This window comes from Trichomycterus rosablanca, chromosome 5, assembly GCF_030014385.1.
Source record: "Trichomycterus rosablanca isolate fTriRos1 chromosome 5, fTriRos1.hap1, whole genome shotgun sequence".
NCBI lineage: Eukaryota > Metazoa > Chordata > Actinopteri > Siluriformes > Trichomycteridae > Trichomycterus > Trichomycterus rosablanca.
The window spans coordinates 44,783,840-44,799,492 of NC_085992.1; the positions used below are offsets into that span (position 1 = coordinate 44,783,840).

The window sequence follows — 15,653 nt, forward strand, 5'->3', positions numbered from 1 at the left end:
TCTGCCTCCAGAACTGCCACTCGCTGGATGTCTTTTTTTTCACTAAGTTGTACTGCATAGTGACCATTAAGTGTGAAATGATCCCAGAACCCAGACGTTCCTGACATAAGCACACCAGTTTGGTCATTTTCCTCTATCCTCTTTTATCAGCCAGTTATTTCTGCCTCCAGAACTGCCACTCACTGAATTTTTTGTTTTTTTTTCACCATGTTGTAATGCATAGTGACCATCATGTGTGAAATGATCGCAGAACCCAGACGTTCCTGACATAAATACACCAGTCTGGTGTCATTCTCCTTGTCCTCTCCTATTAACAAGTAATTTCTGCCTCAAGAATTGCCACTCACTGGATGTTTTTTGCACCATGTTGTATTGCATAGATACTATTATGTGTAAAATAATCGCAGAACCCAGACATTCCTGACATAATTACACCAGTCTGGTCATTCTCATCTGTCCTCACCTAGAATACTCAGTAATAGCAACACTGAAAGTGTAGACATATTTAGTCTAAGTGCTAAGTATGTGTGTAACCTGATTTTCTGGCTGGTCTTTTCAAAATAGGAAATTACCTGCATAACCTTCACACCTTTAGGGTTCATTTAGAGTTTGTAGTTTCTACTGTGAACCTTTAAAGTGACTTTCACTTAAAGCCAGTAAAAATCACTTGATATAAAATGCAGCCTCATTAATCAGATCAGTTACATAGCCAGCTGGTAAAAACATTATAGTTATTACAATTTAAATAACACCTAAGGACCATTCAAATAAACACGTACAGTAGTTGAATTCATAGCTTTTATATAGAACAGTATACACTGTTCCAAGTCTCCTCTGTTTGGACATGATGTCTCTCATTGTGCTTCTGTGGAGTCCTACAGTCTTAGAAATGGCTTTGTAACCAGTTCCATACTGATATATATTATAAGAGCCAAATGTAAACACCTGACTATAGGCTTGTTGGACATCTACATTAATACCATGGGCATTAATTTGAAAGTGTCCCCTTTATTCTTGTAACTATAACAGAATCCAATTTTTTGGAAAGGTGTCCCACAAGGTTTTGGTGTGTGTCTGTAGAAATGTGTGCTCATTCACTCAACAGATCATTTTTGAAGTCAGGCATTGATGCTGTTAGTGCTAAGAATGGTCTTTATTCTCTGTCATGGATTCCACAAGTTCTTGAAAGCATGAAAAAAAAAAAAATTAACTATGCCAATACCTAAACACCACCATAAACTGTTGACACAAGACAGTTTGGGTCCATTTATTTTTTTTACTGCTTACACCAAATTCTGACCCTTTTATCTGCATACTGTAAAAAAAAATCAAGATTTATTAATCCAGGCAGCATTTCTCAATCTACAGCTGTCTATGGTTGGTGAATCTGTGCCCACTCTTGCCTTCCTGTCAGTCTCAACCAGTCTGGTCATTCTCCTCTATCCTCTTTTATTAACAAGTAATTTCTGCATCCAGAACTGCCACTAGCTGGATTTTTTTTTTTCACCATGTTGTGCTGCATAGTGACCATTATGTGTGAAATAATCGCAAAACCCAGAAGTTCCTGACATAATTACACCAGTCTGGTCATTCTCCTCTGTTCTCTCTTATCAACAAGTCATTTCTGCCTCCAAAACTGCCACTCGCTGGATGTTTTTTTTTTCTTTTCTACCATGTTGTACTGCATAGAGACCATTATGTGTGAAATGATCTCAGAACCTAGAAGTTCCTGACATAATTACACCAGTTTGGTCATACCCCTCTGTCCTCTCTTATCAACAAGTCATTTCTGCCTCCTGAACTGCCATTCACTGGATGTTTTTTTGTCACCATGAACCCAGAAGTTCCCGACATAATTACACCAGTCTGGTCATTCTCCTCTGTCCTCCTTTATCAACAAGTAATTTCTGTCTCCAAAACTGCCACTCGCTGGATGTCTTTTCTTTTTTTTGCACCATGTTGTACTGCATAGAGACCATTGTGTATGAAATAATCACAGAACCCAGAAGTTCCTGACATATTTACACCAGTCTGTTGCCGTCACTCAAAATAATTCCATTCTGAGTTTGTATTTTGATCCATTTGTGTATAATCTGATGTACTGTGTGGCAGCAGAAAACTTCGGACATTTGTCAAACTTCAGCTGTAGCATTACTAGCTCTGATGTCCTGTCCTGTCCTGTAATGTTCATGGACACTTAATGTTGAAAAATTCAGGCTTGTCAGAAATTGATGGATTAGTTTGAAAAGACAGGGAGAAAGTTATGGTAAACCTGGTAGAAAGAGGGCTTTTTAGAGCACGCCAATACTTACGCACTGTTTTTTAGAGCTAATGTGAAAGTGGTTATGAGGAACTGTTGTGTTTTGCTCCAGTAATAGCACAGATTAGAGCGAGCCACAGTGACTCAGCGGGAACTGAACTGAATGGATCTGACATGTGTGGTTAAAGAAATAGTTGTGAACTGATTCATGTGCCTTTGGCTCTTGTGATTCTAACTGCTGCTGCTCATATGTTTTATATGTTAATGTGGAAAGTTGTAGCAAATGGCTAATGCTAAGCGCTGGATGTCTTTGTGACTCAGGTCATTTATATATTTTTACCAATACATTTGTAATATGTATCAACATTTTGTCATGCTCTTTTATTGGATAATTAACATCATTAGTCAACGTTTAACAGCACTGAGCTTTTCAGCTGTTCTCTTATTATGACTGAATAACATTAAACCAAGATTGCTTTGGCAAAAAAATATATATTAAAAAAAAATCTACTGATCAGCCATAACATTAAAACCACCTCCTTGTTTCTTCACTCACTGTCCATTTTATCAGCTCCACTTACCATATAGAAGCATTTTGTAGTTCTACAATTACTGACTGTAGTCCATCTGTTTCTCTGCATGCTTTGTTAGTCCCCTTTCATGCTGTTCTTTAATAGTCAGGACCACTACAGGACCACCACAGAGCAGGTATTATTTGGGTGGTGGATCATTCTCAGCACTGCAGTGACACTGACATGGTGGTGGTGTGTTAGTGTGTGTTGTGCTGGTATGAGTGGATCAGACACAGCAGCGCTGCTGGAGTTTTTAAACACATCACTGTCACTGCTGGACTGAGAATAGTCCAACAATCAAAAATACCCAGCGTCCTGTGACCACTGATGAAGGTCTAGAAGATGACCAACTCAAACAGCAGCAATAGATGAGCAATTGTCTCTGACTTTACATCTACAAGGTGGACCAACTAGGTAGGAGTGTCTAATAGAGTGGACAGTGAGTGAACACGGTATTTAAAACCTCCAGCAGCGCTGCTGTGTCTGATCCACTCATACCAGCACAACACACACTATCACACCACCACCATGTCATTGTCACTGCAGTGCTGAGAATGATCCACCACCTAAATAATACCTGCTCTGTAGTGGTCCTGACCATTGAAGATCAGCATGAAAGTGGGCTAACAAAGCATGCACAGAAACAGATGAACTACAGTTAGTAATTGTAGAACTACAAAGTGCTTCTATATGGTAAGTGGAGCTGATAAAATGGACAGTGAGTGTAGAAACAAGGAGGTGGTTTTAATGTTATGGCTAATCGGTGTATGCAACTAAAAGTTAGAATGTCAGTTATCACCTTATGTTTAGAGGTCAGGACAGTCAGATGGTGTCTGGTAGCTGCTGGGCAGTGGTAGCTTAGTGATTGTGCTGCTAGACTAGATCAGAATGCTGCTGGTTCAAGCCCCACCACCGCCAAATTGCTACTGTTGGGCTCTTGAGCAAGGCCCTTAACCCTGCATCTCATTGGAAAGCATCTGGTAAATGCTGTAATTGTAAATGATAGAACATGAATGACACTGTACAATGTCAAGCAAGCTTTACACTGCCGTGGGTTGCTGCACAGGATAGTATTGGTAAATTTGTAAAAAAAAAAATAAGACCTACAAATCAACTTAAGTTTATTATGATCTCATAAACAAAGTGAAAGCAAAAGCATGGGCTTCCTTTCTGCAAGAAAGCATCTAAGTCCAAAGAAAAGCTTGATTGACTGTGTATGTTGTCAGCCATGTTTCTACAGCTTCTAATTTATGGTAGACCTGCTTTAATGGTTTTGGTTTTCCTCCCAACCTTGGCAGATGCTAACTGCTCTATGTACTTCTAAATTAGTAAAGCTATGTTTATATGAGCAGAGAGATTACTTACTAATTACTAACAAGGAATAAATAATAATGTAAAAACGTTCACTCCTCAAGTTGCTCTATGTTGGTTTAACCCAATGTGTTTTACAAGTACGGTGGCCACATTCATAGTCACAAAAAGGAGGACATTACACCCCTAAAAGGAATACGTCATACCAGGAACAGGGGGACATGATACTGCAACACACAGAATGAAACCATAACCCATATAACAGAGTTTTTGACCAATTTAAGCAAGAATTCTATAACAAATTACTCACAGCGTTCCTGAGCATGAGAGCTGACTAATTGACTCAGGTAGAAGTGTATGCAGAACAGAGCGAGCGGGCGAAATTCAACCACCCAATCACAGACTAGCATTTAGAGGGTCCGCCCAGAATAGGTAGCACTATAAGCAGTCAAGTGAGGCTGTTAAACCAATTAAATACAAAGCATTTCTTTTGACATGTACCTGAGCCAATGATGATCAAAAATGTAACCAGTTCACTCCAAAAGGAGGATTTTAAGTGTCCGTCCTAGCGTTGCATGGGTGGAGGACTGGCATCTGAAAAACCGGACTGTCCAACCTAAAGCCGGACGGCTGGCCACCCTATTTACAAGTTCCACAAAATCGTTTATTTTAGTAATGCTTCCAACTTTAAGGCAACAGTTTGGTTAAAACCTTTTCATGATCCAGCAAGACTGAGCCTCTTTGTACAACATGGGATCAATAAAGGCATGGTTTGACTAGTTAGCTGCTTTATACTGTTTACCATCGACTCTGTACTGTTGACCAGCAACTCTGTAGTGACATTGGCTCTATACTGATAACCGCCGGCTCTAAACAGTATACCAGTGGCTCTGTATTGTTTACCAGCAACTCTTGAATGTTTACTGTTAGTTCTATACTGTTCATCAACAACACTATACTGTTTACCATCAACTCTGTACTGTTGACCAGCAACTCTATACAGTTTAACATTGGCTCTATACTGTTAACATCTGGATGTTTACTGTTTACCAGAACTCTATAATGTTTACCAGTGGCTCCATACTGTTAATCAGTTGTGCTGTACTGTTAACTAGTGGCTTTATACTCTTAACTACCAGCTCCATACTGTTTACCACTGGCTCTATACCGTTTACCAGTGACTCAATGCTGTTTATCAGTTAACCAGTGGCTCGATACTGTTAACCGCCAGCTCCATACTTCTTACCACTGGCTCTTTACTGTTTACTAGTTGCTCCATACTTTTTACCTTTTACTATATTCTGTTTACTAGCAGTCCTATACTGTTAACCACTGGCTCTGTACTGTTAACCACTTTCTCCATACTGTTAACCACTGTCTAAATACTGTTAACCACTGGCTCTATACTGTTTACCACTGTCTCCATACTGTTAACCAGTGGCTCCATACTACTGTATATACCAGTGGCTTCATACTGTTGACCACTGTCTCCATACTGTTAACCATGAGCTGTATACCAGTGACTCCATACTGTTAACCAGTGGCTCTATACTGTATACCAGTGGCTTCATACTGTTAATCAGTTGTACTATACTGTTAACCACTGTCTCAATACTGTTAACCACTGTTGCCATACTGTTAACCACTAGCTCTATAATGTTAACCACTGTCTAAATACTGTTAACCAGTGGCTCTATACTGTATAGCAGTGTCTCCATACTGTTCACCACTGGCTATATACTGTTAACCACTGTCTAAATACTGTAACCAGTGTCTCCATACTGTTAACCACTGTCGCCATTCTGTTAACCACTGTCTCCATACTCTTAACCACTAGCTCCATACTGTTAACCACTGTCTCCATACTGTTAAACAGTGGCTCTATACTGTTTGCCAACATATCCATATTGTTAACCAGTGGCTCCATACTGTTAATCATGGGATCTTTACTGTAGACCAGTGGCTCCATACTGTTAATCAGTTGTACTATACTGTTAACCACTGTCTAAATACTGTTAACCACTGGCTCTATACTGTTTACCAGTGGCTATATACTGTTAACCACTGTCTCCATACTGTTAACCAGTGGCTCCATACTATATACCAGTGGCTTCATACTGTTAACCAGTGGCTCCATACTGTTGACCACTGTCTCCATACTGTTAACCATGAGCTCTATACTGTATACCAGTGACTCCATACTGTTAACCAGTGGCTCTATACTGTATACCAGTGGCTTCATACTGTTAATCAGTTGTACTATACTGTTAACCACTGTCTCAATACTGTTAACCACTGTCGCCATACTGTTAACCACTAGCTCTATAATGTTAACCACTGTCTAAATACTGTTAACCAGTGGCTCTATACTGTATAGCAGTGTCTCCATACTGTTAACCACTGGCTATATACTGTTAACCACTGTCTAAATACTGTAACCAGTGTCTCCATACTGTTAACCACTGTCACCATTCTGTTAACCACTGTCTCCATACTCTTAACCACTAGCTCCATACTGTTAACCACTGTCTCCATACTGTTAAACAGTGGCTCTATACTGTTTGCCAACATATCCATATTGTTAACCAGTGGCTCCATACTTTATACCAGTGTCTTCATACTGTTAACCATGGGATCTTTACTGTAGACCAGTGGCTCCATACTGTTAATCAGTTGTACTATACTGTTAACCACTGGCTGTATATTGCTTTCGAGCTGCCCCATTCAGGATGTTGTCCTTCATCCAACTCCAGTTTCTCCAGACTTTTCATTTAAAATAAAGTCTGGCCCTGCAAGCCAAGTCTTAGCTTTAATTTACTCTTAGTCTTGTTTTTTAAAGCATATGTTAGCAACAATTCACCAGAGAGTTTGTCGTGACCATTACACTTTTTTGAACACATTTGTGATGATGAACAAATACGCAACATCCAGATAAAACCAAACCCTACTGTCTCACTCTCCTGACAGACACAGGGCAAACATACTAGTATTTACATTCCCCTCTTTCTGGGTAATGATTAACAGGCTTTATAGAAGAGCTCAGCACTGTGGCTTAAGAGGTGTAAATGGATTTCAGGTCTGATCTGGATCTGAGCTGGAGCAATGGAAAAGGTGGGGGAGGTTAGGATGAGATGAACAGGGAGGACATGAGAGGTGGGGTTGTGTTGTACTTCCTGTGTGTCGCAGTTTACTGTTTTTTCAGAGCAAGAAAAATGGGCTTATGTAACGAGTCACATGACCGAGCCAAAAATAGTGGCAGAGTTACAGCTGCCATTGCTCTTCCAAAGCAGATCCTGGGCTTTTCTGGCAGTGCCAACTCAGCCCGGGCCAAAAATCCCTGAGCTCTGTGGAGAGCCTCGGCCTGAGCAAGTTCAGAAAGAAAAATTATACAGAAAAAATGTTCACACAGGAGGAAGAGATGGGTAGGAATTTAGTGGGAAACAGAAAAAGGGGCGAGAGAGATACAGAGATACAGTAAGAGAGAGTCTGAGAGAGAAAAAGCACTGAGACTAAACAGTGTGGATAAATTTGCCTAATGTAGAATAGCAGGAGCAGTCGTCTTATAGGGTAAGCCATGGTCACTAACCATGATCTCTATGAAAATGAGATGTCTGGGGAAATGTTTACAAGTTTGGCTGTAAAGAACGTTGAAAACAAGTCTGGACAAAATCTTCTAAAGAAATGTTTGAGAAATAGGCTTACCATTTGATTCCATTTTCTTGGAAGTGTTTCAAAGCACTGATGTAATTTGTATTTGTAACAAGTGTACATTTTATGTACCTATTTAAGGTATATGCAGGTTTATTATAACATGTTTTGATGATAACAATAAAAACAAACTATATTAGCAACACCAAAGGAAATTAAAATAAAATTTTACTAGGGCTGTCGGTAATTGCATTAATTAACGCAAATAACACGTTAAAACTTTAATCGTGATTAAAAAAATTAATCGAGATTAAAAATTTTTATCAGACTATTTTTATTGGGCTGTGTTTGTGCCACGTAAATATGTGTCTCTGTGGTAATTTGCGCTGCTTTAACACAGCAACATTGTGTTTATACTGTAGCGATAACCAATCTTTTCCAGCTACAAATTACTCGAGCTGCTGCTGCTTCAGATTGTGATATATAGGGTATTTTAAATAATGAAACTTTTTGTTTTCAAAAAGCATGAGAAATCATCACTACACAAAATTACAGTTATTAATGGACACTTTAATGTCATCTTTGGTCAAAGATCACATTTGTCTCAGGCATCTGCACGCATGGATTAAACATACAGGCTAAATTAGCTCAGACTCAGACTTATTTTAGAGGAATTTGGATGGAAAGACCATGAACTGTACACATCGTGGGAACATTACAAACACTGGTGTTAAATGGATTGCAATGGACTGTAGACGCTTTAACATAGTTTACGATTGGCTGCACTCGCCAGGTCGTTATTATTATATTACAATATTTTCGTTAAGTAAAATTAAAAAAACTAAAACTGTGCATTAAAAATACCAGAGGCAGGAATTTGGACTTGAAGTCTAACTTCTGAGTGAGTACTTTTAATTCATTCTGATCAGCTATCAGCATATGCAATTTGTTGAGGGGGCCAAAATTGTTTTGTTTTTTTGCACTGGGGCTCATTTTAAATAACTGGCTGAAAGATGGGTAGCTGTTAACAACTCTGTACAGGCATTGGCTGGCTTTCAAAAAATAATTTAGATTTAATAATTTGATCATAATTTTATTCATTTTTTATTGGTAAACATGTTCTTGCAATAAAAATGTGTTTAAATTGTGCTTTGTTATTTTTGCAGGTGATTAATCACGATTAATTTGATTCTTTAATCGCAATTAATCTCGATTAAAATTTGTAATCGCGTGACAGCCCTACTATTTTGCTGATTGAAATATTTACTTCAAAAAGATAATACAGCCTGATCTTATTTAATGCGACAGCTGAGCCTGTTTCTGCAAACGCATTATAGAAATTTGTGGTTCAATATTAGTTACAGCTAGTTGTAAATCATAAGCGGTTCTTGCTTTTGATGTAGATGAGAGCAAAAATCGTTGCTACACAGAGCCAAGTGGAAGCAAAAGTACATCAATGCTAAGTTTGCTAGTTCAGGATTCTCTGCTTTGACTGACAGAAAACTAAGGAGAGATAACTTTTAACTCAGAACGAGTCTGACTTGGCTACCGCTCTGTGGTAATAGCCAGTTTAATGCAGCCTCCCACCTGTAAAGACAGCGAGTCACACAAAATGTTCTGTAGTAGCTGGTGTTTATTTAAAACCGCAGCGTTCATTAATAACAGTAAAAACTGAGAGATGACTGAGTAGAGAAACTCTTCACTCTATACGAATCGACTCCTGAATCACTTGTAGCGATATTGTGAACAGAGTATCTCCAACTATACACCTTTCTTAAAGACACACACACATCCTATAACAGCAGTCATTGTTTTTGTCACCATTCTTCACTGTTAGCCCTATTTTTAAGTTTGCTAGCCAACGATCCTTTTTTTTTCGGACTGAGCTGGATAACATTAAACGTACGAGTGTGCGTGATCAGCGAGACCAATCAAATATGTCTCCTGTGGGTGAAAAATGAATTGCTTTAGTTTTAGTTAAAAAATCTCGTAAGGTCGCACCTCCCTGTACAGGTACTCGCCCCCCGTTATAGGGTAAGCCATGGTCACTAGCCATGACCTCTATGAAAATTAGATGTCTGGGAAAAGCTTGGCTGTAAAGAACGTTGAAAGTGTGGACCAAATCTTCCAAAGAAATGTTTTAGAAATAGGCTTATAATTTGATTCTGTTTTCTTAAAAGCACTGATGTATTTTGTATAATTTCTTATTTGTACTATAAGAATTCTAACAATAAAATTAAAATTAAAAGCTATAAACAGTTGGGCGCTCGGGTAGCACAGTGGTCTGATACTCTAGCTTACTACCGAATCTCAGCAGTGCTTGCTACCAACCTAGCTGAACGTCTAACAGACACAATTATGCATGTCTGAGGGAGGAATCAGAACAGATCAGATGGGGTTTCTCTTCACTATTAGTGTGATATGATGGGTAAGCCATGGTCACTAGCCATGATCTCAATGAAAATTAGATGTCTGGGGAAATTTTGAAAAAAGTTTGGCTGTAAAGAACGTTCCTAAGAAATGTTTTAGAAATAGGCTTACCGTTTGATTCTGTTTTCTTGAAAGTGTTTCAAAGCACTGATGTATTTTGTATAATTTCTTATTTGTACCATAAGAATTTGAAATAAAATATTAAACACTATAAACAGTTGGGTGTTCGGGTGGCGCAGCGGTCTGATACCCTAGCTCAGTACTGAATCTCAGCAGTGCTTGCTACCAACCTAGCCAAATGTCTAACAGACACAATTAGCCATGTCTGAGAGAGGACACATCAGATGGGGTTTCTCTTCACTATGACTGTGATATGACTTTCGTGCTTTGGTTTACAAGTTTGGCTGTAAAGAACGTTGAAAACAAGTCTGGACAAAATCCTCCAAAGAAAGGTTTTAGAAATAGGCTTACCATTTGATTCTGTTTTCTTGGAAGCGTTTCAAAGCACTGATGTACTGAATTTTTTGTATAATGTCTTTTTTGTACCATAAGAATTTAAACTAAAATATTAAACACTAAAAACAGTTGGGCGCTCGGGTGGCACAGCGGTCTGATACTCTAGCTCACTACCGAATCTCAGCAGTGCTTGCCACCAACCTAGTGAAACGTCTAACAGACTTAATTAGCCATGTCTGAGAGAGGAATCAGAACAGATCAGTTGGGGTTTCTCTTCACTATCACTGTGATATGAGATCTTCTGGACTGGTCTAGGCTCCAGACTGTTTAATGGGGGAATCACATAAGATATAGTGTGTCTCTCTGTATGTCAAGTATGTCAAACTCATTTTTACCTAGGGCCACATATGCATTATGGTGGCCCTCAATGGGCTGACTGTAATGTATCCTGCTGTGATTCCAGTCTTGGACAATTTGATGTTTTTCTTGAAGGCTAAATTCTGTGTTTGGTGTCAAATGTATATTTATAATGTATATCTACATTTATATTGTACACCTTTACCACAGACACGGCCTCATAACACAAGAGACGTACCGGTTTTTCTTCTTGAAGCACAAACTTGTTTTCACTTTTCCATCTTTCATTAAATTCTCTTCCTTCTGCTTCAATTTTCTCTTCTTAGACATTTTGGGATTATTTGTAAATATTTCTCAACATCACTTGTTGAAAAACTGCCTTGATGTGCTGATGTGGAAACACCGCCATCTAGTGGTGGGATGCGGTCATTTTGCGGGTCACAAAATCGGCATGCATTGTGGGAGATGTAGTTTATGTATGATATTACAGTGTATTTTAAGACAATCATACGTCTTTTAAGCACTCGCGGGCCACGGGTTTAACATGTGCTGTATGTGGTATGGCTCTGTGTGGGAATCCACCACTGGCAGGACGGGGTGAGTGATATTCTGTATTCTGGTGTTCTTTTGCCAGATTGCCTGTGCTTCAAGGGTTGGTAAAATCACAAAAGGGAACTGGAAATTGAAAAGAAAAAAAAAACTACAAACTGATGTTAAGTGGAACAAAGTATTACATTAAATTTCAGTAAAAAAATAAAAAATAAAACAACAAATTGTGTCATGAAGAAAAATCAAATAACTGCTAAAATTTAATTCCAAACTTGAACCACTAGAAAAGTCTGTGTACTAAACATTATACTAATTTAAAATAGAAATCTTTTACAAATAAGCTTTGTTTCCTCTTGAGAGGTCAAATAAGTAGGTCTGTTAGCTGTGCAATAAAACACAATAAACGTCTGTATGAGTTTAAAAGTTGCATCCGTAACGCCGGAGTTGTTCTTTATTGGTTTAATAATCTCCTTCTCTCTCTTTCCAGGTCAGCACAACTACCTCTGTGCTGGGAGGAACGACTGTATCATCGACAAAATCCGTCGGAAAAACTGTCCGGCATGCCGAGTACGAAAGTGTCTCCAGGCGGGGATGAATCTGGGAGGTAATCTTTACAAACAATCCACCTCTGCCAAACTATAAAAAAACAAACAAACTCTCAGCGGGAAATGTCTGACTTCACGTGGATCACTTAGTAATGATGGAGTCTCATAAGAACATTTAAACATTAGAAGACTGTTTAAAATGAAACACTGATGACGCACTGAGCTGTTTATCTGTTAACAAATGTCTATTTTTGTAGAAGAAGACAGCACATTTTAACAGACGTTGGTGCATGTACGTGTCAAAAATAGTTTGGGGAAAATATTTCGTAGATAAACATTCATTCATGGTGCCCAGGTGGCACAGGGGTAAAACACACTACCACACCAGAGCTGACATCTCAAACTTGTGAGTTCGAATCTCAGCTTTGCTACCGGCAGGCTGGGTGCTACACGAACAATGATTGTCTCGTCTGTAGTGTGAGTATCAGTGGGGATTCCGCATAACTAATGCAATTACGCCCTCTACTGGATGATCAATGACGCCTGCACAGAGACAGAGGATAAAAGGATCAGTGCGTGACTCTCAGTGTGCAAGACTGAGCCCCGTATGAACTCGTCTTGTGCAGGTGAAAAAACATAGAACAGGACTAAAATGATCCAACTTTCTAGTTCTAGTTAGCACTCGAGCTGCTGCATTTTAAACCAATTGGAGACGGCATGGTGGCTCAGTGGGTAGCACTGTCACCTTACAGCAAGAAGGTCCTGTGTTTGATTACCAAATGGAGCAGTCCGGGTCCTTTGTGGGTGGAGTTTGCATGTTGTCCTCGTGTCTGCTTGGGTTTCCTCCAACAGTCCAAAGACATACAAGTAAGGTGAACTTGAGATACATAATTGTCCATGACTGTGTTTGACATTAAAGACTTGAATACCTGTTCTGTCATGTAACCAAAGTGTGTAAAACATGACATTAAAAACCTAATAATATAAATAAACCAACTGGATTTTGTTCATGGATCCACCAAAGCATCCAGTGAGAAGAGCATAGTAATAATCTAACCCTAATGTTATAAACACATGGTTTTTTAGCATCAATATCAGAAAGGTTGTTTCTTATTTTAAACATATTAGGGTCAGTGTTTGAATACCACTACTCTAATCCTAAACCCTAATCTTAACCCTGAACACCTACAATGTAGTAAACATTGTAACAATAAACACACGGGGAAAACTAAACACATAATAACAACTCGACTGAGACAACACATTTACACAGTCGAGTCACATTATTATGACCACCAGCTAATATCCAGAGTAACCTCCATGTGCAGCACACACAGCAGCTAGACGGGCTGGGAGTGACTCAATAAGGTCCTGGCAGGTTGTCACAGGTATCTGAAACCATGCTGACTGCAGTGCATCCCACAGCTGCTGGAGGGGGCGTGGGGGAGGACCCATAGTCAAACACGACGATCAAGGTGGTCCTACAGATACTCAATTGAGTTCATGTCTGGGAAATTAAAGAGCCAGGGTAGTACTGGGAAGTCTTGGTCATGATCTTCCAACCAAAGTTGGACATTTCTAGCCGTGTGATATGTCGCATTATCTTGCTGAGGGTCCTATTTGCCCCAGGGAAGACAGACAGTCTATTGCACACCGTGTATACCCACCAGGCCAGCTCACGAAACATGACTTCCTTTATAAGGAACACTGCCATTGTTGAAAATAGGAAGTGGTCATAATAATGTGACTCCACTGTGTATAACATAGTTTTTTACACCACAGCAAGGCACTAGGTTAAACAAACTGTCCCTTGCAGTCTTACGTCAAAAATATCCAGAATTATTAATAACAACCAGACTAAATGTAAATGATTAATTTTAATCTAAATAATTTTTTTTAACCTGATCATTATTTCCCTCTACAGCACGGAAGTCAAAGAAGCTGGGTAAAGTGAAGAGCGTCAGTGAGGACTCGTCTCTGCAGAGCTCGGAGAAGGAGCTGAACTCAAACATGGCTCTGGTTCCCCGTGGCGCCTCCATCGCTCCCTTCCTCTCCCCGTCTGTCTGCAGCGTGCTGGAGCTTATCGAGCCCGAGGTTGTGTTCGCCGGCTACGATAACACCCTGCCCGACACCACCGATCACCTGCTCACCAGCCTCAACAAACTTGCCGGCAAGCAGATGGTGCGAGTTGTCAAGTGGGCCAAAGTACTTCCAGGTACGATTCACACCAACCTTCAGCTTTGAATCACAGAATATAGAACTGAGAAATACTGCTCCTGATATTCAGCAGGAGGATTTTGTTCTGTTATTAATACTGCATATATGCAGCAGCTGATAAACAAGTTAAGAACATATGAGTTTGTCTCATTTTAAAGCCAAGTATGTTTGTCAAACTGAGCCTCCACACTGTCTGTAAAGTATGTTAAAGTTCAGCAAGTTCTCCAAAAACAAAAGTACAGTGGATTAAAATTCATTTTAGTGAAATAGTCATATAATGTGTGTTTGTACATACTTGTAACTGCTTGTAACAGCAAGATCTGTGTACCAAGGGTTCCAATCCCAGGCTGGGCTGTTATATAAACCTAACCATTGGGAAAGGCATACTGGTGAATCCTTAGTGCATGTCCCATGCCTGGATAAACAGGAGAGCTTCTGGCAGGAAGGGCATCCGGTGTAAAAACTGTGCCAGATCAAATATGTGAACGATTGATCCACTGTAACTTAAACATCTAGGGCAGTTGTAGCCTAGCGGGTAAGGTAGTGGACTAGTAATCGAAAGGTTGCTGGTTCAAGACCCCCTACTGCCAGGTTGCCACTGCTCAGACAGTAATGTTAAGTAAACTAACTAAAGTAACTAAATTCACTAGTACAGTATCAGTGTAAATAACAAAGAAAAGCAGAATATCAATCCACAATAAATAAGGTAAGGTAAGGTGGTGGACTGGTAATCAAAAGGTCACTGGTTTAAGCCCCACTACTGCCAGGTTGCCACTGTTGGGCCCTTTATGGCCCCCAATATAGTCCTGAACAGGGACACAAGTGTGTTGTAAAATACGAGGGTTACACATGAAACATTTCCTCACTATAGTTGGAGTAAACAGCAGTCCAAGATAAAAAAAATTTTAATAAGATGCTATAGAAGGTTAGTAAGTGCATGTTATTCCTGAGTCTAAGTGCTTAGGGTCGTCTTTTGAAAACAGTGAGAGGTTTGTTCCACCACTTGGGTGCTGGTACAAAAAAGAACCTTGATGCGTCTCTTACTCGAGCTCTGGAAGGAGGAGCAAGACTAGTTGGTGGCTCAAAGTTTACGTGGTACAGAGTGGGGTTTTATTAGTTCTCTAGGGTAGCTTGGGACTGGTCCATTTTTGGCTTTGTAGGTGAGCATCATTGTTTTAAACTGCATGCCGCAGCCACAGGAAGCCAGTGTTTAGTAATGTATAGTGCAGTACAGTAGAGTACAGTAAAGGACGGTACAGTGCAGCAACATGCTGTAACAACATCCGGGTCACGGCAGGGTGTTTTTAT

The 15,653-nt window shown here is 39.6% G+C and overlaps 1 protein-coding gene across 1 annotated transcript in view; it reads left to right on the top strand.

The window, feature by feature from the left end:
* Nucleotides 1–15,653, top strand: part of LOC134315296 (mineralocorticoid receptor-like) — a 68,224-nt gene that overhangs the window by 16,020 nt on the left and 36,551 nt on the right. The window contains exons 3-4 of the mRNA XM_062996384.1: nt 12,071–12,187; nt 14,053–14,343. Coding sequence (XP_062852454.1) covers nt 12,071–12,187; nt 14,053–14,343 — 408 coding nt within the window. The remainder of the gene's footprint in view (nt 1–12,070; nt 12,188–14,052; nt 14,344–15,653) is intronic.